Source organism: Actinia tenebrosa, unplaced genomic scaffold, assembly GCF_029948245.1.
Source record: "Actinia tenebrosa isolate PJP-AT-01 unplaced genomic scaffold, QUT_ActTen_1.0 PGA_scaffold0__85_contigs__length_37466705, whole genome shotgun sequence".
Classification (NCBI taxonomy): domain Eukaryota; kingdom Metazoa; phylum Cnidaria; class Anthozoa; order Actiniaria; family Actiniidae; genus Actinia; species Actinia tenebrosa.
This window is the reverse complement of record NW_028292569.1, coordinates 4,194,521-4,213,334: the sequence shown is the minus strand read 5'-3', so window position 1 is coordinate 4,213,334 and position 18,814 is coordinate 4,194,521. Positions and strand designations below refer to the sequence as shown.

At 43.1% G+C, this 18,814-nt stretch overlaps 1 protein-coding gene across 2 annotated transcripts in view; it reads left to right on the top strand.

Moving 5' to 3' along the window:
• The window catches only part of LOC116301460 (uncharacterized), a 55,803-nt gene that overhangs the window by 21,886 nt on the left and 15,103 nt on the right, over positions 1-18,814 (top strand). For both annotated transcript variants that reach the window (XM_089028789.1, XM_089028742.1), the window contains exons 31-39: positions 445-540; positions 1,356-1,403; positions 2,043-2,146; positions 3,106-3,291; positions 3,999-5,244; positions 6,660-6,859; positions 8,018-8,114; positions 8,932-9,038; positions 9,928-10,009. In XM_089028789.1, the coding sequence (XP_088884915.1) occupies positions 445-540; positions 1,356-1,403; positions 2,043-2,146; positions 3,106-3,291; positions 3,999-5,244; positions 6,660-6,859; positions 8,018-8,114; positions 8,932-9,038; positions 9,928-10,009 (2,166 nt within the window). The remainder of the gene's footprint in view (positions 1-444; positions 541-1,355; positions 1,404-2,042; positions 2,147-3,105; positions 3,292-3,998; positions 5,245-6,659; positions 6,860-8,017; positions 8,115-8,931; positions 9,039-9,927; positions 10,010-18,814) is intronic.

Here is an 18,814-nt window from a genome sequence, read left to right as displayed (position 1 = left end):
GGGTTCATTATTTGGACGCGACATCACATATGAGCAGAGTCTGTTAGGTCTCTCCCTTGATACAAGGTTTTTTCTCTGGGTTTTTTGTTTTCCTCCCTCCATATTAACCTCACAAGCTAAATTCCAATTAATTAAGAATTATTCGCCGAAGGCTAAGTGAATATCGGGGAATATTTACCAAGACGCGAGTCAATATTCCCCGATAATTTACCAAGCCCGAGGTGAATGATTGTTTTAGTATATCAACACAAGTGAATGCAATAAATAATGAAGACAAAGTTTTTTTTAAAATTTTATTTATCTCTGCAAGCGGCACAAATTGACAAATAAGCGTGAGTTTAAGCGTGCGTGCTACATTCACCTGCAGGTGAATATAGCAGCATAAGATGTAAATTGTAACCAATGAGCGCACCGGATTTATTATATTCACTTGTGTGTCATTAGTGTGCAGAACCACAACAACTCATCAAAGACACAAGGGTGGTAGATACTGGAGTTTACATCCTGAGAAAAGGAGAAGAAAGAATGCAAGATGATCTGGTATGTATTGACCACTCTTAAAACTCCAGTGTATGCCGTCTTAGCCTTATTTCTGAGCTCGGTAAACAAATTACAACAGGTTAATTTGTTAAATAAATTTTCTATTGATAGCTAAATATTTTTGAGGTGGTTCCCATTTAAATGCCATGATTGTTTACGTCCCCCCCCCCCCCCCCCCCACAAATCCCACAAGCCCTCCTCCCCCATGGCCATAAAAAATGAACTGACCCTTGGACCCTGAGTGTTAATCCGGCAGAGGCTTGCACCCACCACCTTCCGCACGTGCACAACAGGCCAGTTACCAACCGGCTGAGCCAATGGGATGACGATAATGACTTTACTTCATGGAAATGAAACATAATTAACTATTATAAAATATTTGAGATATAATGCGCGCGCTGATTGGGTGGCTACCTTGTTTATATCAGAGGACAGAGACACGTTCGCGCGAAATCATTCAAAAATATTTTATAAAAGCGATATAAAACGTCCGCTTGTGTCTATATACTGTGATATAAACACGATGGGAGCTGTAAAGCACTCGAGAAGTCTCGGCTACGCCTCGTGTTTCTCTACGACTCCTCTCTTGCTCTACAGCTCCCATCGTGTTTATTTCGCAGTATATAGACGCGCGCCGCTTTTAAGTTATCTAGCATACGGCCGTCGAAGGTGGCTAAAGCAACACATAAAGAAACAGAAAACAGATCACAGACCCTTGTTGTGGGTCTGTCTATCAACTCACCTTGTATAACCATCTATCTATTACTGTTTCCCTCAGTGTTCCTCTGACACAGTGTATTGTTATCATGTTTCAGGGATGTTATCTGAGAGGTGCCAAGGGGAAAGGCAAGAAGAAGAAAAAGGTAATAATATTATATGGTTGTATTATTGCTAGTAATAGGACGTTTGCATGTTGGTATCATTGACCTCAACTACCAGACTCCCTTGCACACTTTCGTTTGTTCAGTTAATTAGCACCAATAGCCAATATGCACGAGCACGAATCTCCAGCACAAAGCATGATGGGAAACCGAGTACTTACGGTTTTTCAGCTCCTCTAAAAATTCCTCTGACAATTTTTCCTTTGACATTTTCTATGAAACTTTACGTACTTCAACAGACGAAGATAAAATAGTATTTTTTGTGTTAATTCTATTGATTTTTTTGTTCTAATTTGTGTAGTACTCGGTTTCCCATCGTACTTTGTGCTACATATTCGTGCTCGTCCACATTGGCTATTGTCTTACTATTCTCATGAGGGAATACAAATTTAAATAAGAAAGAAAATTCGCGAAGCATTCTTGGTAGTGGGAGTCAAATGACGCCATCATGCAATCCGTCCTATTAGGTTTTTTAAAATTAATTCTAGGTATGTAGCTATTCTTAATTTGTTTTTTTAGCCACTGGCTATTAAGTTTTACCCTCGTAAAACAAGGATTTTTTTACAGTAATTCAGCATCGTTTGGTCATTCGGTTTTGCATTTTTTTAAATCCTTTGACAGAATGTTCAAAGTTTGGACGAGTTTCTGAATGATGGTCAAGGAGAGGGGGCTAAACAACCTACCGTTGCTACAGTGAAAGAAGAAGACGAAGAAAAACCAGAAAAGTAAGAGAACTTTGATTTCTACAGATGACATGATATTTTCCTCATCCAGTGTACACCTATTTCAAAAAACGTTGTCGGTTGGATATCTGAAATCAGAAATCTGAGACTGATTGGAATTGTGGGGAACTGAGTGTTTTCTCGTTCAAAATTCAATATACACTTACCCAGATAGTTTGTCAGCGCAGGTCATCGCTCAAAGTTAGTATATCAAGATATTAACTTTTTGCGAACTACAACCCACAATTCCTTTCGGTCTCAGATTTCAGATCGCCGACCGACAACGTTTCTTGAAATGGGTGTATAAGATATAATTAACAAATAAAACAGATGTTTCCGTGCTCCGTTCAGTAATAAAGCACGCAAGAATTGAAGGCGTTTCCTAAGTGCTTTATTTCTGAACGAAGCAAGGAAAAAGTTGTTCTATTCGTTTCATTATATAGTTACTAATTTTATCTTGGTATTGAATTTATTTACGTAAAAAGAAAGACGGTCGCAGAATCTAACAGAACCTCGCGCACAGTTTTCGACCAATCAGCGCGCGCGTATTATCCCAACTATATAATAAATAACAATGGAACAGCCGCCGTATTGGTTGATCTAACAACAGAAGCTAATGAGAAATGCTTTGTTATCGTCAACCAACATGGCGGCTATGGCATAACATGCACCCCAAGAATTGGACGGGGAAAGTGTGGAGAGACGGAACCATGGTTTTTAAAAGGGGGTATTTCGGTCCTGTCACCATTCTGACTTTAGACATCTTGCGCTAACTCCAATTTTGAGGTCAAAACGAAAGAATATCCTTCTCTTGAGGATTAAAATCTTTTTTTCCCCTAGAAAGTAGGGGATTTAGTGCAAGGGGTCTATGGAGAGATATGTTTTGTTATTGTATAGTGGACACGGGTTGTTACGCACAATATCTCATGTAAAATCTAGTGACTATCTGTTCTTGGTATCAGTTTCAGTTCCACTGTACCAAACTCTCCTTTCGCCATCCCTCTTCATCTGCAGTCTGATGTGCAGGCCTTTGAAAAAGAGTACCGTGCAGCCGTGGACCCAAAAGCTACTACACTCACTGCTCCTAAAGACACTCCACCACCTAAAGAAAAAACTTGTGTAGATCCTATTGAAGATTATATGTATTCGTAAGTGTCTCATAAGCTATGGTTTATTTGGGTGTTTCTGTAGGTGTGTTTTGGTTTGGAGAGGAGGAGCCCCATGTTTACTCTAAAGTCTGATTCAATTCCTGTAACACAAGAATAGGGTTTGTTTGATGGCCTTGTCACGCTAGTTCGTTTCCTATCACACCAGAATAGGGTTTGTTTGATGGTCTTGTCACGCTAGTTCGTTTCCTATCACACCAGAATAGGGTTTTTTGATGGCCTTGCCACGCTAGTTCGATTCCTGTCACACCAGAATAGGGTATGTTTGATGTCCTTGTCACACTGGTTCAATTCCTGTCACACCAGAATAGGGTTTGTTTGATGTCCTTGTCACGCTAGTTCAATTCCTGTCACACCAGAATAGGGTTTGTTTGATATCCTTGTCACGCTAGTTCGATTCCTGTCACACCAGAATAGGGTTTGTTTGATATCCTTGTGACGCTAGTTCGATCCCTGTCACACAAGAATAGGGTTTGTTTGGTGGCTTTGTCACGTTGGTTCAATTCCTGTCACACAAGAATAGATTTTTGTTTGATGGCCTTGTCACGCTAGTTCGATTCCTGTCACACAAGAATAGGGTTTGTTTGATGGCCTTGTCACGCTAGTTCGATTCCTGTCAAAATTCATTAGGGTTGTTTGATGTCCTTGCCCAGTATTCATACTGAACCACTATAAATATTGTTTTCCAGGTTGTTTAAGGAGACCCTCAATGCTCACGGACCACTTGACGTTGGCGATGCACGCATGATCGAACCAATCAGCTTTCTACCCGAAACACATCAACAAAAAATACAAGAGTGTGGCGGAATTAAACAATTTCTAATGAAATCCGAGCAATTTGTCGTACAAGGCAATGTCGTCATGCTTCCAGACGAACTGCACTTCCAAGAAATAGTCAAAAATGTTAACAAATATATTACCCAAAATAAACCTAGTATAAGGACACTTAATAGTTCGGCTATGGAGCATGATTTCCTACAGGACGATAATATTGGCCAGTTTAACGGCAATGGCACTGTTCATTCCTCAAATACCAGTTTAAGGAAGTCCCCATTGAATCCTGAAGTTAGGGAGTTTATCCCAAGTGAGCCGTCGTCTTGCGAGAGTTTGCAAGTAGGTGATGTGTCACCGATAAAGGATTTATCTAAGGATAATGCAATTTGTTCGGAGAATGTTGAAGACGATGAAGAAACTTCCAACTTGTCGCAAGAAGGAACAGTTAAGGGGCGTGGATCTGACCTTTTAAAACTGCTGTCCAATATGGAACAGAGTGGATCTCCATGGAAACAGAAGAAGAGTGATGTATTGGAAGGTTCTAAAACGCTTAGCGGTAATGGTAGTGAAATGTTATCAAAACTTGATGTATTCCGTGACTGCTCTGATGAAACATTAGAACTGAAAAAGCCAACTGGTACAAAAACAACCACTCAGGGTAGTAATGGGGAAAATTTAACACCACAAGAGGGTGGGGGTCGTGAGAGTTTGTCACCCCCAGAGGGTAGTGATCAAAAGACATTGTCATCCTTAGTGGCTGGTAATCTGGACAATTTGTTACCCCTAGTGGGTGGCAGTCGGGAGAATTTGTCAGCAATAAATGGACAGGTACAAGACACTGAGAGCAAAAATAGAAATTGGAGTCCAACTTTGTCTACCCCTGTGAAATACAAACGAGTTGAAAACTCTGGCTCAGAGACTACCATTGGATGCAAGTCTAAAGGAGTACAAACACAACTGCAAACGAAAGCCAAGGGTATTATGACTGATTCACAACCAGAGCCCTTCAAGGTGGAATATCAGAAGATGACACAAGAGAAGGATGAAATATCGAGGAAGCTGCAGGATGCTACAGAAAAGCTGAATAGCATCCAAGAGAGACATACTCAAGAACTGGAGAGAATGAAGAAAAGATTCACCGATATTCAAACGGAGAGAGAGGTAAATATACAGCTTTATTATATAATTACCAATGAAATATCTATTTTTCTCTATTTCGAAAAATTGATATCTTCACAGGTGAAAATAACATGTTATTTTCACGTGTGAAGATAACACCATTGCGATGGCTATTCAAAAATACACGGGAAGAATTGCCTGAAAAAGCCAAAACATACTTCATTGATAATTATATAATAAACAGAATATTACATGGCCGCTTGGAGATAGGAATTTTATCTTCTCGTGTTGAAAATCTCTCTCTACGCTCACTCGTGAGAGATCTTTTCAACACTCGAAGATAAATTTCGTATCTCCGCGCGCCCATGTAATATCCTCTATATATCAAATAAGGTTGGTAAAGGTTTTGTTGCACGTTGCATACCAAACCTGAAATGCAATATTGGCGATGCGAATGCTATGAGCGAAATGTCAAAACGATATGAAATATTCCTAAATTTTGTCTGCGCGTTTTTCCGGTATATTTTCTCCAGTGCTGACATTATTTACACATAATATATGAACTTAAAACACTCATTAATAATTCATAAGCTTATGGTCCAATTGGAGCCACCATACACGTCACGTGCATGAACCTTTATACCCGATAAAGTCCTCTTCATTAGTATTCAAGTGATTTTATATATAAAGACACATGTGATCTTTATATAAAGACCACTCGAATACTATGAGGATGACTTCATCAGGGATGAAGTATGCATCCAAGTTTAGATGAAGACTTAGAGCTTCATCAAGGTCATAGTCAACCCTAATTATCTTTGACTAACGCGCCTGTCTTTGCCTTGACATGCCCGTGACGTCAAATCTCTATCGAAGTATAAAAATCCATGTTCGTGACGTGTATGGTGGCTCCAGTTGAACCAAAATCTTATAAATTGTTCATGAGTGTTTTAACGCATTTGTTAATTGCAACTTGTCTGGCTGACTTCAAGAAGTAATTTCTAGGCCTGCTTCTTGCAATGGTTGCAGCAGCAGTTTCTAACTGAATAAAACATTTTATAGTATGACTAGTGCAAACTGTAGGCATGCTGCAAGGAGCATTGCTAAAATTAAACATTTATCAAATACTGTTCTTCATCTATTTCAAAAAACGTTGTCATCGAAAGGCGATAGGCAATAGCAGATAAGCGAAAAGCAATAGGAGAGGGTCATTCTAAAATCCAATAATAGCTGGAATGACTTGTGTTTCTGTTTCTTATTCTCGTCAAGAACATGGACCTTCGTGTTGAGACTGATTCAATATTCTTTGTATTCAACGAAACGGCATTTCCATGTTGGAATAACCTATCGCCTATCGCCTTTGGCGATGACAACGTTTTTTGAAATAGGAGTATTTAAGCATCACAAGATGTGGTTTGTCAAAATGGCTACGCCTAATGACATTCATACTTGTGCAGAAATTACAAAAAGAATTACAATCATCGAAACAAGAAGGAGAATCAGAACTGAAGAGACTTGGTGAGACGTGTGAAGAAAAAGTCAAGCTTGCTAACTCCCTTGAAGAACACTTTAGGATAGAACGGGACCGTTATCAGGCTACCATCGCTGGACTACAGAAAGAATTAACAGAAGCTAAAGATGAGTTGAGCAATGAAAAGTAAGCATTTATACATTTACACTTATAGAGCGTTTTCACTTCAGCCCCTAGAGAGTTAAATGACAATAGAGATGACAGCCATATTTGTGTACCTAACATAAGAAAATAGACAAAGTTATTGTCAAAGGTACACCAATAGGGTGGCTTTGACGTCATGTGAAAACGCTCTATATGACTGAAGCTCAAACAAAGAAATCTTATCCCAAAAGATCTCAATGGAAAATCATTTAGCCTAGAGTAAAAAATATCTGTAGTCATTACCAGCACTTTCATTACCATCACCATCATGACCATCACCATCACTGCCATCACCATTATGACCATCACCACCACTGTCATCACCATCATGACCATCACCACCACTGTCATCACCATCATGACCATCACCGCCACTGTCATCACCATCATGACCATCACCACCACTGTCATCACCATCATGACCATCACCACCACTGTCCTCACCATCATGACCATCACCACCACTGTCATCACCATCATTACCCTCACCACCACTGCCATCACCATCATGACCATCACCATCATGACCATAACCACCACTGTCATCACCATCATGACCATCACCACCACTGTCATCACCATCATGACCGTCACCACCACTGTCATCACCATCATGACCATCACCACCACTGTCATCACCATCATGACCGTCACCACCACTGCCATCACCATCATGACCATCACCACCACTGTCATCACCATCATGACCATCACCACCACTGTCATCACCATCATGACCATCACCACCACTGTCATCACCATCATGACCATCACCACCACTGTCATCACCATCATGACCGTCACCACCACTGCCATCACCATCATGACCATCACCACCACTGTCATCACCATCATGACCATCACCACCACTGCCATCACCATCATGACCGTCACCACCACTGCCATCACCATCATGACCATCACCACCACTGTCATCACCATCATGACCGTCACCACCACTGTCATCACCATCATGACCGTCACCACCACTGTCATCACCATCATGACCGTCACCACCACTGTCATCACCATCATGACCATCACCACCACTGTCATCACCATCATGACCATCACCACCACTGTCATCACCATCATGACCATCACCACCACTGGCATGTCATCATTTTGTTTCCTCCCCAGAACGAAGTTTAATACCAGCCTTGCACAAAAAGAAGAACTTATCAAGAAAGCAAATACTCTAAAACAGCAGCAAGAAACACGAGCTCAGGATGCCGAGGTAATCAAAAATCCCTTCTTGCTATTCATTTTTTCCCCGGGCATAGCATCTAATTCTATAATATAGTCAAGAAAATGCCCTAGTATTAGTTCACGCGCGCTAAATAAAGCACAGGCAGCCCAAGGACTATGTGAGTGTCGGTGAGGTCACCTAATGATATAATATAGTCAAGAAAATGCCCCAGTATTAGTTCACGTGCGCTGAATAAAGCACAGGCAGCCCAATGACTATGTGAGTGTCAGTGAGGTCACCTAATGATATAATATAGTCAAGAAAATGCCCCAGTATTAGTTCACGTGCGCTGAATAAAGCACAGGCAGCCCAATGACTGTGAGTTTCAGTGAGGTCATTTAATGATATAATATAGTCAAGAAAATGCCCTAGTATTAGTTCACGTGCGCTGAATAAAGCACAGGCAGCCCAATGACTGTGAGTTTCAGTGAGGTCACCTAATGATATAATATAGTCAAGAAAATGCCCTAGTATTAGTTCACGTGCGCTGAATAAAGCACAGGCAGCCCAATGACTGTGAGTTTCAGTGAGGTCACCTAATGATATAATATAGTCAAGAAAATGCCCTAGTATTAGTTCACGTGCGCTGAATAAAGCACAGGCAGCCCAATGACTGTGAGTTTCAGTGAGGTCATTTAATGATATAATATAGTCAAGAAAATGCCCCAGTATTAGTTCACGTGCGCTGAATAAAGCACAGGCAGCCCAATGACTCTGTGAGTTTCAGTGAGGTCGGCGTGGAGCAAGTCTAAGTGATACACCATAGATATAGGTAACGCTTCACCACTGGTCTGTTATCTTTCAGGTGAAACTGTTAGAGCTTCGTCGTGATGTTGGTCTGCGGTTCTTAGAGCGAGCCATGCACGAAGCTCACCTTACGATCAACAATCTCCTGGAAGCTTTAAAAACAAGGTTAGTAACTCTTTCTCTGTCACAGTTGGATGGATGCTTGTAAGCTTGACTACAAAGAAATCCAATATTGGGATCTCCAATACCACTGTCAGCTACATCAAAAAGTTTTACACCAGAATCAACCAAACCGATCTACAATCCTCTTTACCTTGGGCGTAATGTTTTCCTTTTTCATACCATGTGTCATTCCCTAGAGTATCCTTTCTTTGTTTAACGTTTGCACATTAGAAGACACATGGATATAGATAACTCAAACAAAAATCTTATTCTCAAGACGATGCGTCATTCCATAGAGCATCATTTCTGTTTAACGCTCTTTAACGTCTGCACACGAGAATATACTTGAGCATGGAACAAAGAATCTTATTCTCAGGAGAATGATAGGCCACTTCAAAATCTTACATCGTTCTTCGTATGGCATTTCCCCTCTCGCTTGTCGAAGTGCTAGTCTCGAGGCCCTTCTTTGTACTTTTTCAAGTGCGGTGATGTCCTTCACTAGATATTTGCCACATCCCCCCCCCCCCCCCCTACCCCCCCGCGTCTTTAAAAAAATATGTGAATGGAAATATCTTCAAGCAAATTCCGAGCTCCAGGCGGGATTCAAACCCGTGACCATCTGTTTGCTAATCAGACGCTCTAGATGTTATTCACCATTTTCCATACATTGGTTCACTGGTCAAACACAAAGTGCTCAAGCGAAGCGCCAAGGTTGTTTCAAAGGTTTATTCAAATTTGAACCTTGCACCCTCGACTGAATGCTTTGTGTTTGACCAGTGAACCGATCTATGAAAAATGGTGAATATCCGATATTTTGCTTCAAGAAACATAACAAACAGCATCTTAATTTTTTTTTTTCATTGTGATTGTTTTTTATTTTTATGAACCCTAGTGCCAATTCTAAACTAGAAGAACTTACTGCCATATGGAAATCATATGCTAATGACTGCCGTCAGAAAATCATACAGTGTAATGTAAGTGAATATATAAGTTATGACGGGAAATCCTCTGGGAAATCTCATAGTTCTCAAGTGAAAGCATGGCTGATTCGCACAACGAGTATTAGTGTGGTAGGCTTTGTGGAGGGGTCCCTACTAGCAGAGTCTCTCCTCTTTCTCTCCCTAGCAGCAGTAAGGGGGACTCGCGATCACCATTCGGAATCGCCCGGGAATTACCCGTGTTTATGCACTAGCGTCCCCCGCGGGAATTACCCGTGTTCTGTTATATGTTGCGCGAATGTTAAAATATCTTATAAATATACGATGCACGAATGTAAGAAGTTCGTTAACGACTTTTGCATAATTTGTCTAAGACCTAAAGTTATCGTACCTAAGCCAGAACCCTTTTGGTGTTGTGGTAAAAAAATGCAAATAGAAGATGACACGTCAGCACAGTGTTACGAGTGTGGTAAGAATATTCGTAATGCCGTACCAAATGCTACCAAAGAGCAATATTACGCCAATGGAGGTCGTAAGAAAACGCCATATAAGAGATTAAAATACTTCAGGGACTGGATGAGTCATATCCAAGGTTTACATCCGATATATTTAAGCGACGAAGTAAAGAAGAAAATCATAGACCATTTAGAAGAGCCAACCCCGCAAAGTCTACGGAAAACGCTGAAAAAATTAAAACTAGGGAAATATTACAAAGCTATTCCCTATCTTTTGTCTGAAATTACCGGTAAGTCTATTCCCGAGGTTTCTGATATGACAAAAGCCGAGTGGATGTTTTGTCGGCTGGATAAGGATATTCCTTATTACCCTGACGTAATCTACGAAATATTTTACGAAATTGACCCCAACCACCCCCTGTTAGGATGGATTCCGAGAAGATAGTGAATCTTATGGCATAAGATGAGCGAATAGCATAAATCTTATGCCATAAGATGAGCGAATAGCATAAATCTTATGCCATAAGATGAGTAATTAGCATAAATCTTATGGCATAAGATTACGCGTAATTTCCAGACTGACGTTCAATATGTAAATAGAATCCTGTCACGCTTTTTTCAAAACTGATGTCTAAGCAAGCTTTCTTTGAAGCTCTTCTTTCGCTTCTTGGTAAATCTTTTTGCGAGATTCCTCGGAAAGATCTTTTACGACTGTTTTTTTATTCCTTATGTCCGTCTTTAATTTCTCGTACTTTTCCTCTTCGGCCAGAATAAGCGAAAATTCTACATCATCTATCTTTCTGTCACGCAAAGCCTTTGAGACAAGATCGGTAATTGTATTTACTTTAGCCCTTGACAGAGCTATTGTCGTGTCATGCTTGGATATTTTGCTTGACAACTGTTTCATAATACCCGTAGCAACAGCAGAAATAATACCACAGGCTGCCCCAACGCCGGCCAAAGGAACTCCAACGATTATTCCCGGTCCGGTAAGCGAAGTAGCAACGCCAGAGCCCGTTAACACAACGGATATGGATCCTGAAGTTATCGCAATCTTATGTAGCGTACTCCGGGCTCTGACGTATTTCTTCCTAACTTTTTCATAGTGTTTTGCCTGCCCTTCCAAGTAAGCCAGAATTAAGTTTGCTTTATTCAGACGAAAGTTTTCAGCGTTTAATTCGTTAGGTGTAGTATAGGGAACATCTGGGTACAACTGAGGTGCTGATGGTATAACATCCATTATATATACTAATGTACGACGCTTTTGGGAATGATATTGAGGAGCAGCCACATCACGATAATCGAGATTACTGGAATTGGAGAGCATTTAGGAAGATGTTTCCGCATGCAGACCCTAGTAAGTTCGAAAGAAGGCCCGATGGTATTTACTATAACGGTTCTAGGATGTACAGCAATGAGGATTTGAAACCTACGCTGGTCGATCAGATAGACAATCAACTGAAGAATTCTGGTTATATCGAACATAAGCCCGTGCAAGGTTGGTCAAAGGAATTATTGCTTGGTACCGGTACTTATCCGATACCCGCGGTTTCATTTGATGAACATCCAAGCTTGGATTTGACATTGAACATGCGGATCTCTAACAACCATTCCTTTCCGTTAAAGGTGCGAGATATCTTCAAAAACGTGCCCATTAATCATACCACCGCCAAGGAATCTCATGAATGGTTAAGCGGTCCTAACATGCGTTATTGGCCGCAGCAGTTGAACTTTGCAGTTTGGTGCGCCACCAGCGGTTGTGGGGTAAGTGCAAACTTGATGAAGAATTCAATATTCATGTTTCACTTCCACTTCACGGTTAGAAGAATACTGCATGAGATGGGGGTGGTTGCGCTGCCGGGAGATGCCGCGTTTTATCCAAGAGATAACAAATACAGCGTGCCGGCCTATAACAGGCTTTGTAAGGAGTTTGGTGTTGTAGGGAAGGATTTCCGATGCACTACGGGCGCTAACAATGGGCTGGGGCATATTTGGGCTTATTGGGGGATTGGTGGGCACGAGCTAAGCGATAAGGAAGTGCATACGCTGCGGTTGCAGTGGGACACTGGGTATCACAAAGAAACTCACGACAGTAGCACCTTCTTTGAACCAAATGCCAAAACCACTAAGGAAGTCAGAGACGGACCTCTGTTCAAAGACGAGGGTGGTAAGTATGGTGGGGCTAACCCGCTGATTATCAAGATTACCAACGACGAGCAAACGAAGCAATACTTTAATTTCATACCCCCAGAAGGTAAAGGACTAACCAAAGCCGGCCTTGCCCGTTTGAACCGCAGCATAGAAGCTTACGTGTATTCTATCCTTGGAGCTCAGGTAAATACCCGATCAAGTATAATTGGAAATACGGGCGCCGCAGAAGAGACGCGAGCCGAAGCCTTGATCTTATTCGAAAGTTCAATCTTGGAGGGCGACATTAGCAAGGGCGTACAGCGTTACCAACTAGCTATACAAAATTCTAAGGCGAGGTTGGACTATGCAGTAGCCCCGGGTTGTTGGTTAATGCCTAGTAATTTATCTATAAATACTGGTTCTGTAGTAGGATACAACAACAAACTTCAACGAGCTACTAAGGATATGAAGTTTGGGGTGAACGACGTGAACTCTGACACTCTTAGGAACATTCCCCATTTCGTGGAGAAGTCAAAAAAGTCACACGAAACGAAGCTACCCGTAGTTAAGAAACCATCAAAGAAGGTCCTGCCTGCGATACCTGAGGAATATGACCATGACTTATTAAAAGCCGGCTTAGCAGCTGCAGGCGTTGGTCTGAGCTATTATATATGGCGATGAATAACCCCTACGTAGCTGGAGTAGATTGTGTCTATACGACTTACACAGGCGAGAAAAAATACACCCAGGCATCTTGGGTTGATGTCACGGGCATGTCTGTGGACCTGAACTACTCAGGAAAGAAGTTAATCCTTTGTAGTATTTGCATTGGTACGAGCAGCCATGCCAACGTCGGCTTTAGGTTCCTGGATGAGAATGGCGTACTGCAGCCTATGAGAAATAAGACAAACAACAGGGAGCCTACGCATTTCTCCGTAGAGCCCACCACAACCAGCGCCGAAAATCTATCGGTTTGGACTTTCCACATGGTCGCCGATTGCCATGGGAAGGTAAAGCTGCAAATGCGCGTAGATGACACCGGGAGCGTTTGCATAAATAGTATAGAAAATCAGAGAGATACGGTTTATAATCACGCTACCATTAGCACTCTTACGGTGATTAGTCTTTAAATATATGAACCCACACGCGAAGGAAGATTGGTTTCTCCATTACCTGGAGGAGAAGGACTACTTAGAACAGCATTGGTATGACACCGGGCTGTGGGTGAAGGTTGGGGGCCTGGGATTAATCATGTGTACTATTAGTATTTCAACGGCGTATTCATGTAAAGCCGGGTTTAGGATTGTCGATGAGAATGACCATCCATTACTACCCTACAGAAAAAAAGATAATAATAGGAACCCAGTTCATTTCTCGTCGGAACCCCCACCACCGACTGTAGAAGACTTAACACCAGTAAGTTTTCACATGATAGTCAATTGCCAATATGCGAAGTTACAAGTTCTCCCCAACCGCGTTGCCTACCTTCGGATAAATGCCGCCACAGTAAAGGCGAACCCCCCGACTGATGCTGCCTGGAATCATAAGACCATTAGCACTATGACCGCCATACCGCTAGTTCCGCATTATCAAGGCGGTGCGAATACTATCTTTACTTATCCCCAGTCGAGGACGCCTCGGGCGCCTGACGACGATAAGCCACCAGTAACATACAAGGATAAGATTAACCCTGAATCTTCTTCAGGAGTACCACCCCAATAGCGACAACCAAGATCCAAATGTTATTCCCCACGAACTTCAACAGTTCTCCGCCGGCCCTAAGTGCCAAGGAAACAACCGAACCCAGCAGCCCAGGAAGACCGGCTGCCATCTTTTTCCCCAAGTCCGTCAGCCCATTGCCTAATTTCTTTACGCCCGCGCCCGTTGCCTTAAGTGAGTTAAGGATGACTCCTACTACGCTCGAAATAGCAACCGCAAATGCCAGCGGAATACCATACTTCAAAAGGGCTCTTTTTACCTTTTCCTTGGTGGTAAGTCCCAATTCTTTCTCCAACTTCTCCTTTTGCGCTTGTAATTCCGCAAGGCGTACCTCTAGATTTTCTATTTCCTTTTGAGCTGCCTCCTTTTCTTCCTCAGGGCGTTCTTGATCTTCGATTACCCCCCGCTGTCGTTCTATTTCATACTCTAAGTCTTTGATGGCTTGATCTTTCTGTTGAATTTGATCTGTTTTTGCATTGATTTCAGACATTAACATTCGCCTTTCTACCAAGGAGTCAGACATTTCAGCCCGCAGGTTTTCGCTTTTTACGTCCAACGCCTGCAGGGTGAGATCAAGATCCTTTTGTAATTTATTTCTTTCACGTCGAATCTCATTCCTTTGGTCTACCAGATCCCTTATGTCTTGCTCTTTGAATTCGACCTCCCTTCTATGCGCGTCGGCAAGCCGCTGGTTTTGCTTCATGTATTCCTCCTCCCTTTCTTCCAACGTTTCCCGCAGTGCTTCCACCGAGGCGCCTGAGTTTTGGGCTTCTCCTAAGTCCTCCCGTGCTTTGTCTAATTCGCGCAGGGCCTGATCCACCTGATTTCCTATTTCTTTTATTCTTTCATCTTGATGGGCGGACTTCTTTTCAGCATCGGCAAGTAGCTGACCTTGCTTTGCGTATTCTACCTCCCTTTCTTTTAACGTTTTTTGCAGCTCCTCAGCGCGTTTTTCTAGCGCAACCTTTTCGTTCAGGGTCTCCAGCCGCTCTAAAGCGCTCCGGGTAGCCACTTGGAAGCCTTTTAATCTTGAGACGTCACCCCTAACGTCACCATTCTCATCAAAGAGGGGTTGTGGTTTCGTCCAGCGGTCTTTGTCAGGAAATCTTAGGTCTTGAACGCTTATGAGAACTTTGTTTCCGCGTTCTGTGAGCCTTACGTCGTCAGCATCAAGGCGGGGATAACGCCGCTCCAGCTCCTGCTTTGCCCACTCTACGGTCTCCCGCGCGGCTGCTTCCGGCTCGCCCATGTTTTGAAGCTCTATGTGCTCACGCGGAAACGTGTACTCGCGTGCTTTGGGATGTCTTAGGGCCTTTGCAATCCTATCCCTTAGGGAATCGTCGACTTGTTGGGTGGGAAGCAGCGGTTCTTCATCACCGTCGTTAATGTCAGCCTGACCTTCCTCAGTGGTGGGATCGAAGTCGGGGTCTGTTCCTTCTACTTCCATTATATATGATAAGCTCAAAGTTAAATCCCAACGTATTACCTAAGCAGGTTGGCGGACTGAAAGCGGAACGCACCTTTCATCGGGTCACCTTTACCCCCAGCAGCGCAAAGCCAGGGGAAACCTTGTACGTAGGCGTACCCCGCCTAACAGATAACCTAGTCTTAGTACCCGGCACCTTGGCTTTAAGGTTCGACTTAGCGGTGCAGTCTGACCCCACAGATGAAAGGATTATCGTTAACAACGTGGGTCGCAACATTGTTTCTAAGATGCGCGTAAAGTTCGCTGGGGAATCCTTGCTGGACTTAAATAGGTACGATCTGTATACCACCTATAAGGATCTATGGTTAACAGCATTTGACCGCGCGCAAAGGATAGAACAAGGAATTGGTAGTGTCATTCTACGTAAGGTTCGCACACCTACGAAAACGCAACCTACTGACGGCAGCGGAGAAACCGCAGTGGCAGACGCAAAGCGAATAAAGACAGCCTATGGTAGCAAGTATGTCATACCACTGGACTTTGAAGTAATCACGAATCACGGTGTGTATTACCCAAGACAGTTATCCGAGTTACAGTTTGAAGTAACCTTAGCAGATGCTAATAACATCATTGGTGGGCTAAGCACTGCACTTACCACAACAACCCCATACTCTATTACTAATCTAGAATTACAGTACGAAACGGTGTACAGCGAAGAGCTGGCCCGTAGCGCTGGCATGGAATACAGCTCCGGGAAGGCATTCTTATACGACCACGTAGTGATGTATAAGACGTTCAGCTTCCTGGATAAGACGGATGAGGTTATCAACCAAAGCATTAACCTCCCCCGAAGAAGTCTCACGGGGTTGATGTTGGTGTTTGCCAAACCCTACGAGGCCGGTAAGCGTGACTCCGAAGCCTTTCACAACCCTAACATTACTAACGTCGGCGTGAATATCAACGGCGTTCCAAACAAGGTCTACTCGCAGGGAATAAAGCCCGCAGACGTGTACAGGGAGGCAATGCGTAAGTTTGGCGACCAAATTAGCCCTGAGGAATTCTTCAATGATAAGTATGCGCTGTGGATTGACATGCGCACCACCAACGACGAAGACCTACATGGTCAAGGCCTCCGTCTAGTAAATACGCAGGATGGCATAACATTGGAGATCAAACGCACCAAAAACGCCAGTGCAGGTGACAGCGACAAGATAAACTGCTACGTCTTCGTCGTCTCAGACGCGCAACTGAGCGTGGAAATGAATCAGCTAAAGAGTGTCGCATATTAAAATATTTCTTAAATATAACATGCTTCGCGTATTTCAAAACAACGACACCAAACTGCAATGCATAGTGCAAGGCGAAACTTTGTACTTCAAAGCAAAGGAAGTGGCTTTGGCGTTGGGCTATGAGCGCCCTAGAGATGCAATTAGAGCACACGTATCTGAGAAATACCAGAAAAAATGGGTTGATCTACAAGGGGCTGCGAATCACCGCTCCTTTACTGCGCAACCAAATGCCGTGTTTATATCCGAACCTGGTTTGTATGAACTGATATTTAGCTCCAAACTACCCAAAGCTGTGGAGTTTCGTGATTGGGTCTTCGAAGAAGTCCTACCCGCGCTAAGGAAAACGGGTAAATATGCAATAGAAAGGCGGTTTGGCGGCCCAAACAAGTTAGTATTTAAGATCGAAAATGAAGCCGACCTACACGCGAAGGTCGTCGACTACACACGTAGGTTTTACCCCGATTTCATCATAGCGCCGGGTCTTGGCGAACTTCAAGATTCAGACAGCAAGCGAATAACCTGCTGGCGAAAAGGCTACCAAGCCGGTCAACCCGACCTTTTGATCCTAAATGCGCATAAGAAATACCGCGGGTTGTGTATTGAGTTGAAAACCCCAAAAGGAAACGGCGTCTTATCCGCGAAGCAATCTAAGAAAATCTCACAGCTTGACGTAAATGGTTACCTAACGATGGTTAGCAACGATTACGACGTTATCTGCCGTGCCCTGATGGATTACGCGGATGGCATTCGTATTCCCTGTAAGGGCTGTGTAAAGCGGTTTAAGTCCTACGCCACTTTGAAAACGCACCTAAAGATATTCCATAGGTATAATGAAGCTCAGCTTGACTCACTGGCGTGATCTTGTCCACGGTAAAGCATACGAAATAAAAAATTACGTCGTCTTCGAAGACATCGACCGTTTACGGTTAGTCCTCAAAGACTTAGAAGGTAAGGAATATTCCCTTTGGGCGCCGGATTGCGTGCGGTACGTAATTCAGGGCGAGGAATTCACCCACTTACGCAGCTATGGTAAGGTAAATGGCCGATGGAAGTTTGACATTGAAAGAAGAGTCACTCCATCTCCTCTTTGTAGTTAAGCGCCCGCTGCGCTTTAGGATCCGCGGAGCACCAATGCCCCATAAAGGATCCTTCGGAGAATACCCTGTCGCAATGAAGGCAGGTGTATTTTTTACGCGGCTTACGAGGGGTAATGCAGTCGGCAGGTAGTTCGCAGGTAATACAGTCCATATATTGAAAGGGCGATTAGGAATCCTCCTAAGAAGGCTGCTGCGTAGGCTAGCATATACCTTTAAAAGGGGTCCTTATTTTCATTATGCAAGCGCCCTTAAAAGGGGTCTTTATTTTTATTTATTTTTATTCATTATCCTTAATAATAATAAATAAAAATAAGAATGGGATTTGAGACTCTTTGCGCAAACCCTACTTTACTATCTTAGGTCCTTTCTAACTTCTACGGGCTTTCCTTGCCGCCTCATTGCCGGCATGCCAGGCCTCAAAGCGATCTAAGTACTCCTTAAAGCCGCCTTGACCGTCGTAGAGGCACTGCCAAATATGCTGGTCACTTCTTTGACAGCCGCAACGCTCGCAGGTTGCCTCCCAATATTCCCTATCTTCCCACCTTACGCCTTCGACGCAGTCAAACTCCGTAAAGCGCTGGTCTATTTCTTTCTTCCGGCGCGTTAACTTCCTTTGGGTTTCCTTTGGGCAACATCGTGCAGCAACGTCGCCGTGCTCCTCGCAAGCCACGCTCAGCAGGTTATAATTACCGCGGCATCGATGTCGGTGCCATTCGTCGTTCTTG